General features: G+C 44.2%; 1 protein-coding gene across 1 annotated transcript in view; it reads left to right on the forward strand.

Annotated features, from left to right (window-relative positions):
* The window catches only part of LOC311144430 (spermatid perinuclear RNA-binding protein-like), a 55583-nt gene that overhangs the window by 14312 nt on the left and 19135 nt on the right, over window positions 1–22136 (forward strand). The window contains exons 2-7 of the mRNA XM_084180440.1: window positions 5304–5472; window positions 6237–6475; window positions 7144–7309; window positions 11990–12134; window positions 20626–20720; window positions 20940–21035. Of these exons, the coding sequence (XP_084036566.1) occupies window positions 5470–5472; window positions 6237–6475; window positions 7144–7309; window positions 11990–12134; window positions 20626–20720; window positions 20940–21035 (744 nt within the window). The 5' untranslated portion in view covers window positions 5304–5469. The remainder of the gene's footprint in view (window positions 1–5303; window positions 5473–6236; window positions 6476–7143; window positions 7310–11989; window positions 12135–20625; window positions 20721–20939; window positions 21036–22136) is intronic.

A 22136-nucleotide genomic window follows, 5' to 3' on the forward strand; every position in this document is an offset into this window, starting at 1 on the left:
GGCAAATGCCAAACGTCCTGCACGGTGTTGAGCTGTAAGCACAACCCCCACCTGTGGACGTCGGGCCCTCATACCACCCTCATGGAGTCTGTTTCTGACTGTTTGAGCAGACACATGCACATTTGTGGCCTGCTGGAGGTCATTTTGCAGGGCTCTGGCAGTGCTCCTTCTGCTCCTCCTTGCACAAAGGCGGAGGTAGCAGTCCTTCTGCTGGGTTGTTGCCCTCCTACGGCCTCCTCCACGTCTCCTGATGTACTGGCCTGTCTCCTGGTAGCGCCTCCATGCTCTGGACACTACGCTGACAGACACAGCAAACCTTCTTGCCACAGCTCGCATTGATGTGCCATCCTGGATGAGCTGCACTACCTGAGCCACTTGTGTGGGTTGTAGACTCCGTCTCATGCTACCACTAGAATGAAAGCACCGCCAGCATTCAAAAGCCAGGAAGCATAAGAACTGAGAAGTGGTCTGTGGTCACCACCTGCAAAACCAGTCCTTTATTGGGGGTGTCTTGCTAATTGCCTATAATTTCCACCTGTTGTCTATTCCATTTGCACAACAGCATGTGACATTTATTGTCAATCAGTGTTGCTTCCTAAGTGGACAGTTTGATTTCACAGAGGTGTGATTGACTTGGAGTTACATTTACATTTTACATTTTTTGTCATTTAGCAGACGCTCTTATCCAGAGCGACTTACAGGAGCAATTAGGGTTAAGTGCCTTGCTCAAGGGCACATCGACAGATTTTTCACCTACTCGGCTCTGGGATTAGAACCAGCGACCTTTCGGTTACTGGCACAACGCTCTTAACCACTAAGCTACCTGCCGCCCCGAGTTACATTGTGTTGTTTAAGTGTTCCCTTTATTTTTTTGAGCAGTGTAGGAGTAGAATAAGATGCAGACGGCTTTCACTTCTCTTCACGAGGATTGAATGGTTATGGGTCTGAATAAATAACTGCTATAGCCTACCGCCATCGCACGTTCGCTCTTCTTTCAAAGTACCCTTGAGTTCTATTGGCTGCTGTATTTAACATTCAGCAAACAAGAGCTTGCGTCCCTCTTCAAATAGTCAGTCTATTGGTCTATATGTCCAGCAAGCTATTCTACTCTAGCTTTTCCTGCATGGGACTCCAAGAGCTAAGGAGCCTTTTCTACAGAGAGAGGCCAGTGGAGCACAGGTGCGTGTTTTGCAAATGTATTACAAATAAAAAACAGAAATACCTTATTTACATAAGTATTCAGACCTTTTGCTATGTTTCTCGAAATTGAGCTCCGGTGCATCCTGTTTCCATTGATCGTCCTTGAGATGTTTCAACAACTTGATTTAGAGTCCACCTGTGGTAAATTCAATTGATTGGACATGATTTGGAAAGGCACACACCTTTCTATAAAAGATCCCACAGTTGACAGTGCATGTCTTGGTAACCGGGTTCCCGCCATTCAACCCTAATTTTAATAAGTAAATAATCAATAGTACACTTCAATCAAGCAGCCCTGTCCTCATCACATTATCACTTAGTTAATGTTAGCTGGCTGGCTAGCTAATCTGTGCTACTTACAGTGCCTTCAGAAAGTATTCAGACCCCTTGACTTATTCCACATTTTATTACGTTACAGCCTTATTCTAAAATTGATTCCTCTTTAAGGAATACCTGGGATAGGATAAAGTAATCCTTCTACCCCCTCCCCCCCCCCCCCCACCCAAAAAAAATAATAAAAAAATAAATAATAATAATTGTAAAGTGGTTATCCCACTGGCTATAGGGTGAATGCACCAATTTGTAAGTCGCTCTGGATAAGAGCGTCTGCTAAATGACGTAAATGTAAAATGTAAATGTAAAACATTTTCAGCAATCTACACACAATACCCTATAATGACGAAGCAAAAACAGGCACACACCTGTCAATATAAGGTCCCACAGTTGACAGAGCAAAAACCAAGCCATGAGGTCGAAGGAATTGTCTGTAGAGCTCCGAGACAGGATTGTGTCGAGGCACAGATCTGGGGAAGGGTACCAAAAAATATCTGTAGCATTGAGGATCCCCAAGAACACAGTGGCCTCCATATTCTTAAATGGAAGAAGTTTGGAACCACTAAGACTCTTCCTAGAGCTGGCCGCCCGGCCAAACTGAGAAATCGGGGGAGAAGGGCCTTGGTCAAGGAGGTGACCAAGAACCTGATGGTCACTCTGACAGAGCTCTATAGTTCCTCTGTGGAGATGGGAGAACCTTCCAGAAGGACAACCATCTCTGCAGCACTCCACCAATCAGGCCTTTGTGGTAGAGTGGCCAGACGGAAGCCACTCCTCAGTAAATGGCACATGACAGCCCACTGGAAGTCTGCCAAAAGGCACCTAAAGACTCTCAGACCATGAGAAACAAGATTTTCTGGTCTGATGAAACCAAGATTGAACTCTTTGGCCTGAATGCCAAGCGTCATGTCTGGAGGAAACCTGGCACTATCCCTACCGTGAAGCATGGTGGTGGCAGCATCATGCTGTTGGGATGTTATTCAGCGGCAGGGACTGGGAGACTAGTCAGGATTGAGGCAAAGATGAACGGAGCACAGTACAGAGAGATCCTTGATGAAAACCTGCTCCAGAGCGCTCAGGATCTCAGACTGGGGTGAATGTTCACCTTCCAACAAGACAACGACCCTAAACACACAGCCAAGACAACGCAGGACTGGCTTCGGGGCAAGTCTCTGAATGTCCTTGAGTGGCCCAGCCAGAGCTCGGACTTGAACCTGATCTAACATCTCTGGAGAGACCTGAAAATAGCTGTGCAGCGACGCTCTCCATCCAACCTGACAGAGCTTGAGAGGATCTGCAGAGAATAATGGAGAAACTCCCCAAAAAGAGGTGTGCCAAGCTTGTAGCGTCATACCCAAGAAGACTCGAGGCTGTAATCGCTGCAAATGTGCTTCAACAAAGTACTGAGTAAAGGGTCTGAATACTTATGTAAATGTCATATTTCCGTTGTTTATTTTGAATAAATTAGCAATAATTTCAAAAAACCTGTTTTGCTTTGTCATTATGAGGTATTGTGTGTACAGTCGTGGTCAAAAGTTTTGAGAATGACACAAATATTAATTTTCACAAAGTCTGCTGCCTCAGTTTTTATGATGCCAATTTCAATATACTCCAGAATGTTGTGAAGAGTGATCAGATGAATTGCAATTAATTGCAAAGTCCCTCTTAGCCATGAAAATGAACTTAATCCCCCCCAAAAAATTCCACTGCATTTCAGCCCTGCCACAAAAGGACCAGCTGACATCATGTCAGTGATTCTCTTGTTAACACAGGTGAGAGTGTTGACAAGGACAAGGCTGGAGATCACTCTGTCATGCTGATTGAGTTAGAATAACAGACTGGAAGCTTTAAAAGGAGGGTGGTGCTTGAAATCATTGTTCTTCCTCTGTTAACCAAGGTTACCTGCAAGGAAACGTGCCGTCATCATTGCTTTGCACAAAAAGGGCTTCACAGGCAAGGAAATTGCTGCTAGTAAGATTGCACCTAAATCAGCCATTTATCGGATCATCAAGAACTTCAAGGAGAGAGGTTCAATTGTTGTGAAGAAGGCTTCAGGGCGCCCAAGAAAGTCCAGCAAGCACCAGGACCGTCTCCTAAAGTTGATTCAGCTGTGGGATCGGGGCAGCACCAGTGCAGAGCTTGCTCAGGAATGGCAGCAGGCAGGTGTGAATGCATCTGCACGCACAATGAGGCAAAGACTTTTGGAGGATGGCCTGGTGTCAAGAAGGGCAGCGAGGAAGCCACTTCTCTCCAGGAAATACATCAGGGACAGACTGATATTCTGCAAAAGGTACAGGGATTGGACTGCTGAGTACTGGGGTAAAGTCATTTTCTCTGATGAATCCCCTTTCCGATTGTTTGGGGCATCCGGAAAACACCTTGTCAAGAAGACAAGGTGAGCGCTACCATCAGTCCTGTGTCATGCCAACAGTAAAGCATCCTGAGACCATTGTGGGGTTGCTTCTCAGCCAAGGGAGTGGGCTCACTCACAATTTTGCCTAAGAACACAGCCATGAATAAAGAATGGTACCAACACATCCTCCGAGAGCAACTTCTCCCAACCATCCAAGAACAGTTTGGTGACAAACAATGCCTTTTCCAGCATGATGGAGCACCTTGCCATAAGGCAAAAGTGATAACTAAGTGGCTCGGGGAACAAAACATCGACATTTTGGGTCCATGGCCAGGAAACTCCCCAGACCTTAATCCCATTGAGAACTTGTGGTCAATCCTCAAGAGGCGGGTGGACAAACAAAAACCCACAAATTCTGACAAACTTCAAGCATTGATTATGCAAGAATGGGCTGCCATCAGTCAGGATGTGGCCCAGAAGTTAATTGACAGCATGCCAGGGCGGATTGCAGAGGTCTTGAAAAAGAAGGGTCAACACTGCAAATATTGACTCTTTGCATAAACTTAATGTAATTGTCAATAAAAGCCTTTGACACTTATGGAATGCTTGTAATTATACTTCAGTATACCATAGTAACATCTGACAAAAATATCTCATAACACTGAAGCAGCGAACTTTGTGAAGACCAAAACATTTGACCACGACTGTATTCCCCTCATGGCAGCTTCTTGTCATTGTTGCTAGCTATCTGACGGTCCAGAATCATAACAACACACATACTTCTGCGTTGTCAGCTAACCCGTCTATAGTTTTGGCAAGTTTAAATGAAGACTTCTAAAACAATGACAAACCTTTTCCGGTCGCACTGCCTGCCTGTTTACTATGTGAGTGTGTTTTTACTCTCTGAACTTCAGTCAGAACCTTACATTTTTAAAAAGAGGGTTATGTGTCAGACTCTGTCCCTTTGTCTCATGCTGTGCTCACCATCTGCTGTTGTAGAGGTTTTCAAAGTCATTAAAAAGTCATCAGTATGGCTTACTTTTAATTATCCCTGTAAAATCACCTAGCCTCTCCATTCAGGTTGAGATAATGACACTCATAATGTGATCGCGGATCTAAATTGAAAATGTAAAACAAGGAAGGCTCTGATGAATAGAGGGGCATAGCTTGTATTCTAGTTGTTAGGTCAGAATGTCAGATAATATCTATGATTACATTTTTGTTACCCATAATAACAAATAAATAACTCACTTGATCTTTCTTTTTTGAGAAATACCTAGGCTATATATTTGGTTGCAATCGATAACATACATCTGCTTTTTTGGTTGATGTTGGCTGTTTGTAGTTATGGCTGGACATATGCCAGTGTGATAAATGCTTATCATTTCTATTCCATCTCCTTTTATTCCTCCCACAGCTGTGCTGATTTACCTGTATCTCTGCCACGTGGGACACGAGCTAGCTGATGGGTCAGAGGTGACTGCACGAGGAGGCGGAGTTAGGGTCCCCTGGTCCTAACCTAGACCACACCCAGTCACACTCCTAGACCAGAGAGGTCTGTGGCCCTTGCCTCTCCTCTAGAGATGGTGAGGTGTGTGTGTGTGTGTGTGTGTGAGAGAGAGAGAGAGAGAGCATCTGGCTGAGTGCGAGGATGTCTGTCCAAGTAGGTTGTTTGTCTGTGGCTATATTGTATGTTTGGGTCTGTTTATGTGTCTGTATGTCAGATCTTGAATAAAGACGGGTTGTTTGAGAGGAGAAAGAGAAATATATAGGAGATGTGTACTGTATGTGTTGAGGTTGTTGATGCGCTCCCCTCTCTCTGATATAGAGGTGTGAATTCCCTGGTGGTACAGAAAGAGATTAGCTAGGTCGTGATAAATGACCCACCTCCAGCTCTGAGGACTTGAGCCTCCCCTCCTCAGTCTCCACACACTAGCCTATGAATTATTCAACCCTATCATAAATAACCCACTGTAATGAGTGATGCCTACACACTGCAAACAGAGAGGGAGGGAGGGAGAACGAGGGAAGAGAGATAGAGAAAGGAAAGTGAGGCTGACCTTGGGCTCAAAGCTCTACATGGTGCTCTCTCTGTACTGTGTACAGTTGGGCTTGCTAAACGGCACACATTTGCTGATACAGCTGATTTGTAGGCAAGCACACACTGGCTTCGTAAGTAGGACAAATGGAAATTCGCAGCAGCACTGGTTGCTAGGAGGTGCAGCGTAAGATGGCATGTCTGACACCAAGAAAAGTCCTTACTGCAACTGGCCAACTCATTTGTCTTTAGAATATTGACAAAGGATCACATGTTCTGAATGACTCATTATTTGTTTTTCCTTCCTCTCAGAGGTCCATCCGATCGTTTGCCAACGACGACTGCCACGTCATGGCCAAGCATGCCGACATCTACCCTTCGCCAGAGGAGCTGGAGGCGGTCCAGAAGCTGGTGTCCACCGTGGAATGTGCCCTCAAACAGGTGTCTGACTGGATGGACAACCTCAACGCCTCCCTAAGCAAGGCCCCGACCACCACCACCACCGACGTCAATGCTGCTGGAGACTCTACCGGCACCCACGGCAGCACAAAGTGAGTTCTCTTCTACAATGTCACAAAGGCTTGAGGTACTTTATATTTAGTGTTTCTTAATCCTGGTCCTGGGGACCCAAAAGGGTGCACACATAATTTTTTGGCCTAGCAATATACACCTGATTCCATTTCTCTACATAGTAGGTTTTAACAAAGCAGTTATACAGTTACTGCTTCCTCTGTTCTGGTGAAAATGTGTAGACTACATAAATGTTATTTCGACATGTGACAAGAGTGTCTGAAAACAAAATATTTTAGTTTATAACTCTTCAGTTCTCTGTTAATGGCGTCCTTAAAAACTAGTGGCGCAGTGGTCTAAGGCACTGCATCGCAGTGCTAACTGTGCCACTAGAGATCCTGGTTCGAATCCAGGCTCTGTCGCAGCCGGCCGCGACCGGGAGACTCATGGGCGGCGCACAATTGGCCCAGCGTCGTCCAGGGTAGGGGAGGGAATGGCCGGCAGGGATGTAGCTCAGTTGATAGAGCATGGCGTTTGCAACGCCAGGGTTGTGGGTTCGATTCCCACGGGGGGCCAGTATAAAAAAATATGTATTCACTAACTGTAAGTCGCTCTGGATAAGAGCGTCTGCTAAATGACTAAAATGTAAATGTAAATGTAAATGTATAGTGTTAGGTGGCTGACTACTGCACTGCTCTGTCTTCAACAGGCCCCAGAGTGTGTCGATCCTGTGTGGGGTGATGCGGGTGGGTCTTGTGGCTAAGGGCCTCCTGGTTAAAGGAGACTTGGACTTGGAGCTGGTCCTGATGTGCAGAGACAAACCAACCAAACTACTTCTGTACACTGTTAGTGCCAACCTGCCCTTGCAACTACAGGTCAGTTTTTACTCAAACATTTTACATGAGCAAAATAACCGTAACATTTTAAAATTAATGGGATGGCACATTATCCAATGTGAGTTCCGAATATCACTCCTTTCCGTAATGTAGTGCAGACTAGAGGTTGACACGGGAGTGAAAATTAATTCCTGTCCCGTACTGTCCTTATCCCGCAACAGTTCTATAACCCCTGAACTTTCCTGTCTCGTCCCGATAAAAATCCCTCCCGTCCTGTGCTCATTTGTAGGCGCAGAAATCAGAAATAACTTCCTCCGTTAGCTGCTTGTCTGTCTGTCCCCCGCTCTGCATGCAGAATTGCATAAGTGGAAACCAAGACTGTTCTCAGGGCAGGCCTGGTTGTAGCTAGATATGTTTGAGTTGTGTCTGGGACAATTTTAGCTAACCCTAACCCTTTTCCTGACCTTAACCTAATTCTCCTAACATGCCACGTTAATTCTCCTAACATGCTGGGTAAGTGCTCCTAACCTGCTAGAAAAAGTCACTGCTAGTCAAAACCGGCAGATCTGCCCTGAGACCAGTCTGAGTATCCACTAATGCGTAGCCATAGCAACTGCTCCATTTGGCTGCTGCTCCACGCTCCCGAGACAGTTGCCTGCACAGTGCACACACAGCTGATAACAACCACATTACGGGATTTTGGCAATGAAGACAGCCCTTCTACCAGAGTCGGATGAACTCATATATAAATAAACTCATAGATAGAAACATGTGCAATTGTGTATGTCTCAGCGTGCATCTGAGGTAAAGTAGTGATTGGCTACAACTGGAGCGAGGCGTGCTAAAGTGAGCTGACGGAAGGGGGAGGGGATTAAATACAATTTATTTTGTAATTCGTTTTATTAAGTAAACCTTATTAGGCCTACAGTTTTTTATTTTTATATTTATGAAATGCTCCACACATTACATACACTACCAGTCATAAGTTTGGACACACCTACTCATTCAAGTTTTTTTTTTTTTTTTTTTTTTTTTTTAATGTTTACATTGCAGAATAATAGTGAAAACTATGAAATAACACATATGGAATCATGTAGTAACCAAAAAAGTGTTAAACAAATCAAAATATATTTTATATTTGAGATTCTTCAAAGTAGCCACCCTTTGCCTTGATGACAGCTTTGCGCACTCTTGGCATTCTCTCAACCAGCTTCATGAGGTAGTCACCTGGAATGCATTTCAATTAACAGGTGTGCCTTCTTAAAAGTTAATTTGTGGAATTTATTTCCTTCATGTGTTTGAGCCAATCAGTTGTGTTGTGACAAGGTAGGGGGGTATACAGACGATAGCCCTATTTGGTAAAAGATCAAGTCCATATTATGGCAAGAACAGCTCAAATAAGAAAAGAGAAACGACAGTCCATCATTACTTTAAGACATGAAGGTCAGTCAATACGGAACATTTCAAGAACTTTTTTAAGTTTCTTCAAGTGCAGTCGCAAAAACCATCAAGCGCTATGATGAAACTGGCTCTAATGAGGACCGCCACAGAAATGGAAGACCCAGAGTTACCTCTGCTGCAGAGGATAAGTTCATTAGAGTTACCAGCCTCAGAAATTGCAGCCCAAATAAATGCTTCACAGAGTTCAAGTAACAGACACATCTCAAGTCCAAAATATGTCCAAATATGAGATTTTTGGTTCCAACCGCTGTGTCTTTGTGAGACGCAGAGTACTTGAACGGATTATCTCCGCATGTGTGGTTCCCACCGTGAAGCATGGAGGAGGAGGTGTGATGGTGTGTTGTGCTTTACTGGTGACTGTCTGTGATTTATTTAGAATTCAAGGCACACTTAACCAGCATGCCTACCACAGCATTCTGCAGCGATACGCCATCCCATCTGGTTTGCGCTTAGTGGGACTATCATTTGTTCCTCAACAGGACAATGACCCAACACACCTCCAGGTTGTGTAAGGGCTATTTGACCAAGAAGGAGAGTGATGGAGTGCTGCATCAGATGACCTGGCCTCCACAATCCCCCGACCTCAACCAAATTGAGATTGTTTGGGATGAGTTGGACCGCAGAGTGCAGGAAAAGCAGCCAACAAGTGCTCAGCATATGTGGGAACTCCTTCAAGACTGTTGGAAAAGCATTCCAGGGGAAGCTGGTTGAGAGAATGCCAAGAGTGTTCAAAGTTGTCATCAAGGCAAAGGGTGGCTATTTGAAGAATCTCAAATGTAAAATATATTTTGATTTGTTTAAAACTTTTTTGGTTACTATATGATTCCATATGTACAGTGGGGAGAACAAGTATTTGATACACTGCCGATTTTGCAGGTTTTCCTACTTACAAAGCATGTAGTGGTCTGTAATTTTTATTATAGGTACACTTCAACTGTGAGAGACGGAATCTAAAACAAAAATCCAGAAAATCACATTGTATGATTTTTAAGTAATTAATTTGCATTTTATTGCATGACATAAGTATTTGATCACCTACCAACCAGTAAGAATTCCGGCTCTCACAGACCTGTTCGTTTTTCTTTAAGAAGCCCTCCTGTTCTCCACTCATTACCTGTATTAACTGCACCTGTTTGAACTCATTACCTGTATAAAAGACACCTGTCCACACACTCAATCAAACAGACTCCAACCTCTCCACAATGGCAAAGACCAGAGAGCTGTGTAAGGACATCAGGGATAAAATTGTAGACCTGCACAAGGCTGGGATGGGCTACAGGACAATAGGCAAGCAGCTTGGTGAGAAGGCAACAACTGCTGGTGCAATTATTAGAAAATGGAAGAAGTTCAAGATGATGGTCAATCACCCTCGGTCTGGGGCTCCATGCAAGATCTCACCTTGTGGGACATCAATGATCATGAGGAAGGTGAGGGATCAGCCCAGAACTACACGGCAGGACCTGGTCAATGACCTGAAGAGAGCTGGGACCACAGTCTCAAAGAAAACCATTAGTAACACACTACGCCGTCATGGATTAAAATCCTGCAGCGCATGCAAGGTCCCCCTGCTCAAGCCAGTGCATGTCCAGGCCCGTCTGAAGTTTGCCAATGACCATCTGGATGATCCAGAGGAGGAATGGGAGAAGGTCATGTGGTCTGATGAGACAAAAATAGAGCTTTTTGGTCTAAACTCCACTCGCCGTGTTTGGAGGAAGAAGAAGGATGAGTACAACCCCAAGAACACCATCCCAACCGTGAAGCATGGAGGTGGAAACATCATTCTTTGGGGATGCTTTTCTGCAAAGGGGACAGGACGACTGCACCGTATTGAGGGGAGGATGGATGGGGCCATGTATCGCGAGATCTTGGCCAACAACCTCCTTCCCTCAGTAAGAGCATTGAAGATGGGTCGTGGCTGGGTTTTCCAGCATGACAACGACTTGAAACACACAGCCAGGGCAACTAAGGAGTGGCTCCATAAGAAGCATCTCAAGGTCCTGGAGTGGCCTAGCCAGTCTCCAGACCTGAACCCAATAGAAAATCTTTGGAGGGAGCTGAAAGTCCGTATTGCCCAGCGACAGCCCCGAAACCTGAAGGATCTGGAGAAGGTCTGTATGGAGGAGTGGGCCAAAATCCCTGCTGCAGTGTGTGCAAACCTGGTCAAGACCAACAGGAAACGTATGATCTCTGTAATTGCAAACAAAGGTTTCTCTACCAAATATTAAGTTCTGCTTTTCTGATGTATCAAATACTTATGTCATGCAATAAAATGCAAATTAATTACTTAAAAATCATACAATGTGATTTTCTGGATTTTTGTTTTAGATTCCGTCTCTCACAGTTGAAGTGTACCTATGATAAAAATTAGAGACTTCTACATGCTTTGTAAGTAGGAAAACCTGCAAAATCGGCATTGTATCAAATACTTGTTCTCCCCACTGTATTATTTCACAGTTTTGATGTCTTCACTATTATTCAACAATGTAAAAAATTGTAAAAATAAAGAAAAACCCTTGAATGAGTAGGTTTGTCCAAACTTTTGACTGGTACTGTATTTCTACCCGTCCCCTCCCCCAAACCTCAGTTTATAACTATTCCTGTACTGCCTGCTCCTGTGGACTGTTGATTCTGGACTATCCCGAACTTGACTCTAGAACTTGAATCTCATTCCTGCCGGAATCCCGCGGGACCCGCAATACCCGCGGGAGTCCTGTTCCCGTGTCAACCTCTTGTGCAGACCTGAGCGTACCACAGCTCTTTTCTGTAGTGTAGTGCAGAAAAGACTACATCCACCACTGCTTTCTGTAGTGCAGAGCTGACTACTGTACATGATCTCCCTGTGCTCCCTCTCTCCCTCATTATCACCGAGTTAATTACCGCTCCAGTCTGCTGTGCAGGTTATCATCAAGGGACGATTCCATTTGCACCTCTCGGCTTTTCAGCGAAGGAGGTGGAGTGAGGTTGACACAGAAGGGGAGAGATGAAGCATTCTTCAAAGCAACTAACTACTAGACTAGAGAATAAACCTGAATCTTTCTCCCTGTGAACATGATCACTACAAAACTGGAAAGACAATAAAATGCCATGCATAGAAAATGATATTGGAAGTTTTGTTATGATGCCTATGAAGATTAAACATGTTCTGATAATTTAAATTGTAGTAATATAATAGTGTGTAATGTGAATGTGTTGAACATGTTGTGTGCATGCCACAGCTAGCTTATGATCTGCCTCAACCCTCGTTGGTTGCCCTTGCAGACGCTGACAGAGGACAAGTACGAGGTACGGTCGAGCGTGTCGGAGTCAGCCATCTGGGTGGTCAACGTCAACGACCCCAAATTCTCCCTGAAGGTCACCCTGTCCTCACTGGCCATGAGAGATGAACACACTGCCATAGACCAAGGTATTTACCCCTCTGTCAGTCCTCCAATGAGAAAAATATGTTTATTTAACCTTTTGAAGGATTTAATTAGTTGAATGTATGATTTTATTTGACAATTAAAATAAACATAAAGCTGCTCCAGCTGAAGACAACATAATATACCTTTAAAATCTATCAACTTATACTTTTAAAATCTATCAGTAAAACCTGAACCCTTATTTCCATTGTGGTCATTAAATGAACAAGGCAGGGTTAAAATCAAATAAAATTGTATTTGTCACATACACGTGTTTAGCAGATGTTATAGCGGGTGTAGCGAAATGCTTGTGCTTCTAGCTCCGACAGTGCAGTAATATCTAACAATTTCACAACATATACCCAATACACACAAAACTAGTAAGGAATGGGATTTAAGAATATATACATATATGGACAAGCAATGACAGAGCGACATGGACTAAGATACAGTACAATATTATAGAATAGAATGCAGTATATACATATGAGATGAGTAGTGCAAGATATGTAAACATTATTTAAGTGACTAGTGTTCAATTTCTTAAAGTGGCCAGTGATTTCAATAGGCAGCAGCAGCCTCTAATGTGCTAGTGATGGCTATTTAACAGTCTGATGGCCTTGAGATAGAAGCTGTTTTTCATTCTCTCGGTCCCAGCTTTGATGCACCTGTACTGACCTCGCCTTCTGGATGATAGCGGGATGAACAGGCAGTGGCTCGGGTGGTTGATGTCCTTGATGATATTTTTGGCCTTCCTGTGACATCGGGTGTTGTATGTGTCTTGGAGGGCGGGTAGTTTGCCCCCGGTAATGCGTTCGGCAGACCGCACCACCCTCTGGAGAGCCCTGCGGTTGTGGGCGGTGCAGTTGCCGTACCAGGCGGTGATACAGCCCGACAGGATGCTCTCAATTGTGCATCTGTAAAAGTTTGTGAGGGTTTTAGGTGCTAAGCCACATTTCTTCAGCCTCCTGAGGTTGAAGAGGCTCTGTTGCGCCTTCTTCACCACACTGTCTGCGTGGGTGGACAATTTCAGTTTGTCGGTGATGTGTACGCCAAGGAAGCTTTCCACCTTCTACACTGCGGTCCCGTCGATGTGGATATGGGGGTGCACCCTCTGCTGTTTCCTGAAGTCCACGATCATCTCCTTTGTTTTGTTGATGTTGAGTGAGAGGTTATTTGCCTGGCACCACACTCCCAGAGCCCTCACCTCCTCCCTGTAGGCGGTCTCGTCATTGTTGGTAATCAGGCCTACTACTGTTGTGTCGTCTGCAAACTTGATGATTGAGTTGGAGGCGTGCTTGGCCACGCAGTCATGGGTGAACAGGGAGTACAGGAGGGGGCTGAGCACTCTTGTGGGACCCCAGTGTTGAGGATCAGCGAAGTGGAGATGTTGTTTCCTACCTGCACCACCTGGGGGCGGCCAGTCAGGAAGTCCAGGACCCAGTTGCACAGGGCGGGGTTCAGACCCAGGGCCTCGTGCTTAATGATGAGCTTGGAGGGTACTATGGTGTTGAATGCTGAACTATAGTCAGTGAACATGGGTATTCCTCTTGTCCAGATGGCATAGTGCAGTGTGATGGCGATTGCATCATCTATGGATCTATTGGGGCGGTAAGCAAATTGAAGTGGGTCTAGGGTGACAGGTAAGGTAGAGGTGATATGATCCTTGACTAGTCTCTCAAAGCACTTCATGATGACAGAGGTGAGTGCTACAGGGCGATAGTCATTTAGTTCAGTTACCTTTGCTTTCTTGGGTACAGGAACAATGGTGGCCCTCTTGAAGCATGTGGGAACAGCAGACTGGGAAAGGGAGAGATTGAATATGTCCATAAACACACCAGCCAGCTGGTCTGCGCATGCTCTGAGGACGCGGCAATGGATGCCGTCTGGGCCGGCAGCCTTGCGGGGGTTAACATGTTTAAATGTCTTAATCACGTCGGACATGGAGAAGGAGAGGCCACAGTCCTTGGTAATGGGCCTCGTCTGTGGCACTGTGTTATCCTCAAAGCGGGCGAAGAATGTGTTTAGCTTGTCTGGAAGCGAGACGTCTGTGTCGGCGACGTGGCTGGTTTTCTTTTTGTAGTCCGTGATTGTCTTTAAATCCTGCCACATACGTCTCGTGTCTGAGCCATTGAATTGCGACTCCACTTTGTCTCTATACTGATGTTTTGCCAGTTTAATTGCCTTGCGGAGTGAGTAGCTACACTGTTTGTATTCTGCCATATTCCCAGTCACCTTGCCATTGTTGAATGCGGTGGTTCGCGCTTTTAGATTTGCGCGAATGCTGCCGTCTATCCACGGTTTCTGGTTAGGGTAGGTTTTAATAGTCACAGTGGGCACAAAATCACCTATACACTTCCTGATAAACTCAGTCACTGTTTCAGTGTATTCGTCTAAATTATTTTCGGAAGCTACCCGGAACATATCCCAGTCCGCGTGATCAAAACAATCTTGAAGCGTGGATTCCGATTGGTCAGACCAGCGTTGAATAGTCCTTAGCACGGGTACTTCCTGTTTTGAGTTTCTGCCTATAGGAAGGGAGAAGCAAAATGGAGTCGTGGTCAGATTTGCCGAAAGGAGGGCGGGGGAAGGCCTTATAACCATCCCGGAAGTTTGAATAGCAATGGTCGAGGATTTTAGCAGCGCGAATACAACAGTCGATATGTTGATAGAACTTCGGCAGCCTAGTCCTCAAATTTGCTTTGTTAAAATTCCTGGCTACAATAAATGCAGCCTCAGGATATGTGGTTTCCAGTGAAGTTCTTTGAGGGCTGTCGTGGTATCGGCTTGAGGGGGGATATACACGGCTGTGACTATAACCGAAGAAAATTATCTTGGGAGATAATACGGTCAGCATTTAATTGTGAGATATTCTAGGTCGGGTGAACAGAAGGACTCGAGTTCCTGTATGTTACTACAATTACACCATGAGTCATTAATCATGATACACACACCTCCGCCCTTCTGCTTCTCGGAGAGATATTTATTCCTGTCTGCGCGATGAACTGAGAACCCATCTGGCTGGACCGATTTCGACAGAATATCCCAAGAGAGCCGTGTTTCCGTGAAACAGAGTATGTTACAGGCCTTGATGTCTCTCTGGAAAGAAATCCTTGCCCGCAGTTCGTCGACTTTTTTAACCAAAGATTGAACATTAGCGAGTAGAATACTTGGAAGCGGTGGGTGGTGTGTGCGCCTCCTAAGTCGAACCAGCAGGCCGCTCCGAGTGCCTCTCCTTCGCCGGCGATGTTTTGGGTCAGCCGCTGGAATCAGTTCAGTTGCCCTGGGGAGAGCAGAAAAGGATCTGCTTCGGGAAAGTCGTATTCCTGGTCGTAATGCTGGTGAGTTACCGCCTCTCTGATATCCAATCGTTTTTCCCGGCTGTATGTAATGATGCAAAACACTTTCTGAGCTAATAATGTAAAAAATAATACCTAAAAAAACAAAATACTGCAAAGTTTCCTAAGAGCTAGTCGCGAGGCCGCCATCTTCGTCAGCGCCAGGATTCTAAGTGGTTAGAAAAGAGGGAAGATTAGGAGAGGTGGGGAAGCAGAGGAAAGCGGAGGAAGGAGCGAATGAGGGAGACTGCGGGAATGAGGGATGTAAAAAAAAAGCAGAGGTGAAAGATGACAGGAATGGGGTGTGGAGAAAAGAGGCGAGGGAGGGTGATAAAGGAGGGTTGAAAGCTGACAGGAGTTGGTCAGGTGTGAAAGTGTGAATAGCCATCTGTCTCGGGTTTCTCCTTACAGCATTCTGTCTCATCATTCTTGTCTAACAGAGAGTCAGGGTGTTTATCCTATCCTTTTCCAACATCCAGTTTGTGGGAAACTGCAAAATGCAGCAATGGAGACAGAGGGTGCTTATTCTGTGGTTTTTAAAAAGGGAATACAATTTTTTTTTAAAGGAATGAATGAATGAAAGGACGTGAAGAGCAGCAATTATGTAAAACCTATTGTAGTGTGTCAACCCCACTAGGGGAGACTGAAAAAAGATTTTCAGCATTCTGTACAAAAGGTCCTCGCAGCATAAATGTTGCATTGAGTGTGTTATTTGTGAAACACTGGAGCAGATGAATGCTAGGAGAGAGATTTTGTCCTCAGCCTCTAAATACTCTGCACAGCACAAGCAAAGAAGTTTCATTTTAATTGTGTAACCAACACAATATGCCACCAGCACAAGCTCTCCTGCGACCTCTAGTTCTGGTGAACAACATGAAAGTAGAACACAGACTGACTGTATTGAAGTTTGTTCTATTCATAGAATTAGAATTAGGATTCTATTTCTAAGGTTCCATCTGACCTCACAACTCAAAACTGGTTGTCTTACCACAGCATCCTTAACCCTGCGAAAGGCACATTGCCCCCCGAAACGGATCTCCATAGAATGTTTGGGATTATATATAGTGTGCAAATGTCTTTATTTTACCACAGCACCCCAGCCCAGCGTCTGTGGATTATCAAACCTGGAAGCGCCGGGCTGGGAGCCAGCCTAGCGACGAGGCCCAGCGCAGGACACCCGGGTACAAGGGGCTTCCCCTATAAAACCACTCTCTGCCTAGCCCTAGACATCGCTCCCCCCCCCCCCTCCTCTGTTCAATGTACTTCTCTTCTCTGGGTTACTCTACACCAGGGCTGTTCAATTCTGGTCTTGGAGGGCCGAAACCCATCTGTTTTTTGTTTCTACTTTGTAGTTAATTGCACTCACCTGGTGTCCCAGGTCTGAATTAGTAGAAGGAGACGATGAAAACCAGAAATGTTTTGGCCCACCAGGACCGACATTGAACAGCCCTGCTGTACACCATGAAATTCTGGTCCATGTCCAATTCAGAGCCGACAGAAGACAGGCAACTGGTATCCAACTGCATTCTTGATTGCCGATATTCAACATATTTGATATTTTGTTGAAGAGTGGTTGGCCTTGCACATTGATATTCGACGACTCTCTCTAACTTTGCTGTTGATTTGCTCAGAATGACATTCCTTAACTTCATGTTGTAAAGTCAGTGGTATTAATACGTGGTATACATTTTCTTAGTTTTTTGGTCACTAATGAAAGTCTAAGCTGATGACGTCAGAGAGCTCTAATTGGGGTTGTCTTTTTGGAATGTAGTCCTTATGATTGATTGGCTTCTTCATGACCTGCAGCTGGTGGAAACTGGAGAGACAGTTCTACATAGGAAGGGCTCATGAGGCTCCATTCGCCTGGTTTCTTTTCATCAATTTATTCCTGCCCAGTGCCTACTGGCACATTTTCTTAGCGTATTTTTTTTTTCTTCTGTTGAATTAGTTAAGTGTTATAAGGGTATTTTTAAGTGAATCAAAGACACTGAATCAAAACATTGCAGGGGAATGAAAAGGCAATAACTTAGCAGGAACTGAAAACGTAACATAAGTTTACAACCTGATATTTCTGGCTGAGAAAATACTTTTAAAACATTTTATATTCTGTCTTATTAAAACTGCACAGTTTTTATAAAGTCTCAAGTTGCACTTGAAAGGCAGAACAACGAGTGCACTCAAGGATAATGCCATAAATATCAGTCCCTCACTGAACTATTTCTGCATAAAACAGTCAAATCATTGCAATATTATTGCATGAAACTGAGACCCGTCACCGCAGTACAAAAAGAGGGCTTGCAATTTTAACCAATCACTGCACATTTACCGCATGATATGGTTCAATCAAGCCACATGTCAACAAAAGTTTTCCCTTGTCAGTGCATTTTCACGACAAATTTGACAAAATCATTGCATATTGCCATACAAAATGGCGGAATTGCTGCAGCAAAATCAATAATTTTTACCCGTAAATATTACAGAAAATCCCTGCGAAATCCTGGAGGGACTGAGATATAGTGTATATTTTGTGCCTTTATGGTCCTTTTTACAGTTGAAGTCGGAAGTTTACATACACCTTAGCCAAATACTTTAAACTCAGTTTATCACAATTCCTGACATTTCATCTTAGTAAAAATTCCCTGTCTTAGGTCAGTTAGGATCACCACTTTATTTTAAGAATGTGAAATGTCAGAATAATAGTAGAGACAATGATTTATTTCAGCTTTTATTTATTTCATCACATTCCCAGTGGGTCAGAAGTTTACATACACTCGATTAGTATTTGGTAGTATTGCCTTTAAATTGTTTAACTTGGGTCAAACGTTTCGGGTAGCCTTCCACAAGCTTCCCACAATAAGTTGGGTGAATTTTGGCCCATTCCTCCTGACAGAGCTGGTGTAACTGAGTCAGGTTTGTAGGCCTCCTTGCTCACAAACGCTTTTTCAGTTCTGCACACAAATGTTCTTTGGCTGCGTGGTCCCATGGTGTTTATACTTGCGTACTATTGTTTGTACAGATGAACGTGGTACCTTCAGGCGTTTGGAAATTGCTCCCAAGGATGAACCAGACTTGTGGAGGTCTACTTTTATTTTTCTCTGAGGTCTTGGCTGATTTCTTTTGATTTTCACATGATGTCAAGCAAAGAGGCACTGAGTCTGAAGGTACTCCTCCAATTGACTCAAATTATGTCAATTAGCCTATCAGAAGCTTCTAAAGCCATGACATCATTTTCTGGAATTGTCCAAGCTGTTTAAAGGCACAGTCAACATAGTGTATGTAAACTTCTGACCCACTGGAATTGTGATACAGTGAATTATAAGTGTAATAATCTGTCTGTAAACAATTGTTGGGAAAATTACTTGTGTCATGCACAAAGTAGATGTCCTAACCGACTTGCCAAAACTATAGTTTGATAACAAGAAATATGTGGAGTGGTTGAAAAACTAGTTTTAATGACTCCAACCTAAGTGTATGTAAACTTCCGACTTCAACTGTAAGTCCTTGCAATCCCTGGGCCAAGATCCTTAGCAGATGCCTGTACTTTATATTTCCCAGATCTCCCCTGGGGCAGACTATGAAGGCCCTCAGTCTAGCATTAGGAGGTGTGACATGGGTTGACCCAATTGCTTCATTTGCTCATCTTGTTTGTGTTCCACCTCTTCCATAATGTCCAGCTTTCACAACGGTCTCTATGGCAAAGATCTGCAAAACCACACAGACTGCTCTTACAAACCCCTCCATAAATACAGTATACTGCTGCACATGTCTACTAACCTTACACTTAAAATGGCCAGTGTAACTACTAAATTCAAAAGCTAATAATCTTAGACCAATAATTCGCTATTGAAGAAATCAGAAAATCTATTTTATTTCCAACTCGCTCAATAAACCAATCCAGGAATTAACATTTAAAACCTACAAATAAGTGGATATTACTATCCAATTTCATTAGTCAATGTTAATATAAATATTTGAGTGAAAAACCTGTCCCAACGGTTGGAGTCAATTATTCATCACATAATACAATTACCGATTCTAAAATAAGATGTACTAGCGAATGTAATTCATGCCAAAAAGGCATTTGATTGTGCGGAGCGGGGTGATCTTCTTGTAACTTTGAAATAGCCTGAATTGGTTGTGGTTCTAGCTGCAGGCCTATATTCAGTAGATGTTGGAATTGAATGTGGATTACATTGCTAATTTGCCACATTAATTATTTGGAGGGGATGAAGAGAATATCTCTCTTACTAAGCCCAGAGTTCTTTAGTGTGGTCTGCGGTCCGTTTGCTCATCCCATAGCAATCACCCCCTAGCTAACTGCTCCCAAGAAACTGAGCCTTCACTTTCTTTCCAGGGTGGTGTCCTCACTCTCAGATGTTTATGTTCTGTCTTTCTGCTGTTGCTTTTTATTTTCGCCCATGGCTCAGTTCCAGCCATGGCAGGGCAGGGTTGATCCCACAGGAAGCCAGTGTGGTTTAGTAACCATAAACATCTGATTGACCTGCAAGACAGAAAATACCAGCATGGTGTCCTACTACAATACATGACAAACACATTGAATTATGACTCAATTTCATTTTTTCAATTCCACAATTCCAACGCTTTCCAACTACTTCTCTAAACATCCTTGAGATCCTCAAGACAGTAGTTACAGAACTAATCTCCAGACATTATCCCCTTCCATTCTCCCCATTAAAATAAATATCTGTCCTGTGACCTGAGATGGGGCCATGCTCTCATTTTCATTGTCCCGCACTGTACTGACAACACTAATCTGGTGGTGAGGCCATTGAAGTAGCCACTGATCTGCATCTAGACTGAGTACCCATCTGGCAGGGCCGCAGCAGAAGCATGTGCTCACATTTACTCCTGTAACATTCTGTGCAGGATGGGGGGAAAAATTGAATGAGTTGCGGGGACATTTTTGAGTTCTATCAGATCAGTAGGATGCTAATTATAGCCGGCCACCCTACTTGCCTGTGTGTCTGTGGGTACGTCCTAAATAGGCACCCTATTCTCTAAAGTGGACTCCTTTTGACCACCACCTCCATAGGGAATAGGGTACCATTTCAGATGCAGCTTGTGTTTGTGCTGCTGTCTGTCTGAAGGCCCCCTAGGCCAACACAATCATGTGTCCTCATCCTGTCCCTCTTTCCAGAGGAAGGCGTGAAGGTGGAGGAGCTTGATGAGGTGCTGGACGGGTGGAGGTGCCGGGCTGCCCTGGCAACACTCAGACACACCAAATGGTTCCAGGTGGGACATCTGATCTGATTTCACAATTTGACATTTAATTCATACCTCATTCAGAACCGTTTGCTCCCTAGAGGGATATTTGGGGAACATTAAATGGCTTAATATCCTTTGTATGACTGAAGAATTTAGCAATCCTGATGGTGGACTGTACGTTTTTTAAATCATCACTGGACTCGTATTGAGAGTCTGTTCACATTGTCTTGTCTGTCCCCCATGTAGGCCAGAGTGACCAATCTGAAGTCGTGTGTCATCGTCATGCGTATTTTCAGAGATATGTGCAACAGACTAACTGTGTGGGAGCCTCTCAAAGGATGGGTAAGTGGTCCATGGAGAGTAGGAAGAGGTGTGTGTATGTTTGTGTAAGCACATAATGTACAGTGCATTCGGAAAGTATTCAGACCCCTTCCCTTTTTCCACATTTTGTTACGTTACAGCCTTATTTTAAAATGGATTAAATAAATATAAAATCCTCATCAATCTACATACAATACCCCATAATGACAAAGCGAAAACAGGTTTGTAGAAATGTTTGGAAATGTATATATAAAACAAAACAAAACAGAAATAGCTTATTTACATAAGTATTCAGACCCTTTGCTATTAGACTTGAAATTGAGCTCAGGTGCATCCTGTTTCCATTGATCATCCTTGAGATGTTTGTACTTCTTGATTGGAGTCCACCTGTGGGAAATTAAATTGATTAGACATGATTAGGAAAGATACACACCTGTCTGTATAAGGTCCCACAGTTGACAGTGCATGTCAGAGCAAAAACCAAGCCATGAGTTCGAAGGAATTGTCCATAGAGCTCCGAGACAGGATTGTGTCGGGACACAGATCTGGGGAAGGGTACCAAAACATTTCTGCAGCATTGATGGTCCCCAAGAACACAGTGGCCTCCATTATTCTTAAATGGAAGAAGTTTGGAACCACCAAGACTCTTCCTAGAGCTGGTCGCCCGGCTAAACTGAACAATCCGGGGAAAAGGATATTGGTCTGGCAGGGGACCAAGAACCTAATGGTCACTCTGATAGAGCTCCACAGTTCCTCTGTGGAGATGGGAGAACCTTCCAGAAGGACAACCATCTCTGCAGCACTCCACCAATCAGGCCTTTATGGTAGCGTGGCCAGACGGAAGCCACTCCTCAGTAAAAGGCACATAACAGCCTGCTTGGAGTTTGCCAAAAGGCACCTAAAGGACTCTCAGACCATGAGAAACAAGATTCTCTGGTCTGATGAAACCAAGATTGAACATTTTTGCCGGAATGCCAAACGTCACGTCTGGAGGAAACCTGGCACCATCCCTACGGTGAAGCATGGTGGAGACTAGTCAGGATCGAGGGAAAGGTGAACGGAGCAAAGTACAGAGAGCTCCTTGATGAAAACCTCCTCCAGAGTGCTCAGGACCTCTGACTG

This window comes from Coregonus lavaretus (genome assembly GCF_964263955.1).
Source record: "Coregonus lavaretus genome assembly, chromosome: 17".
NCBI classification, from domain to species: Eukaryota; Metazoa; Chordata; class Actinopteri; order Salmoniformes; family Salmonidae; genus Coregonus; species Coregonus lavaretus.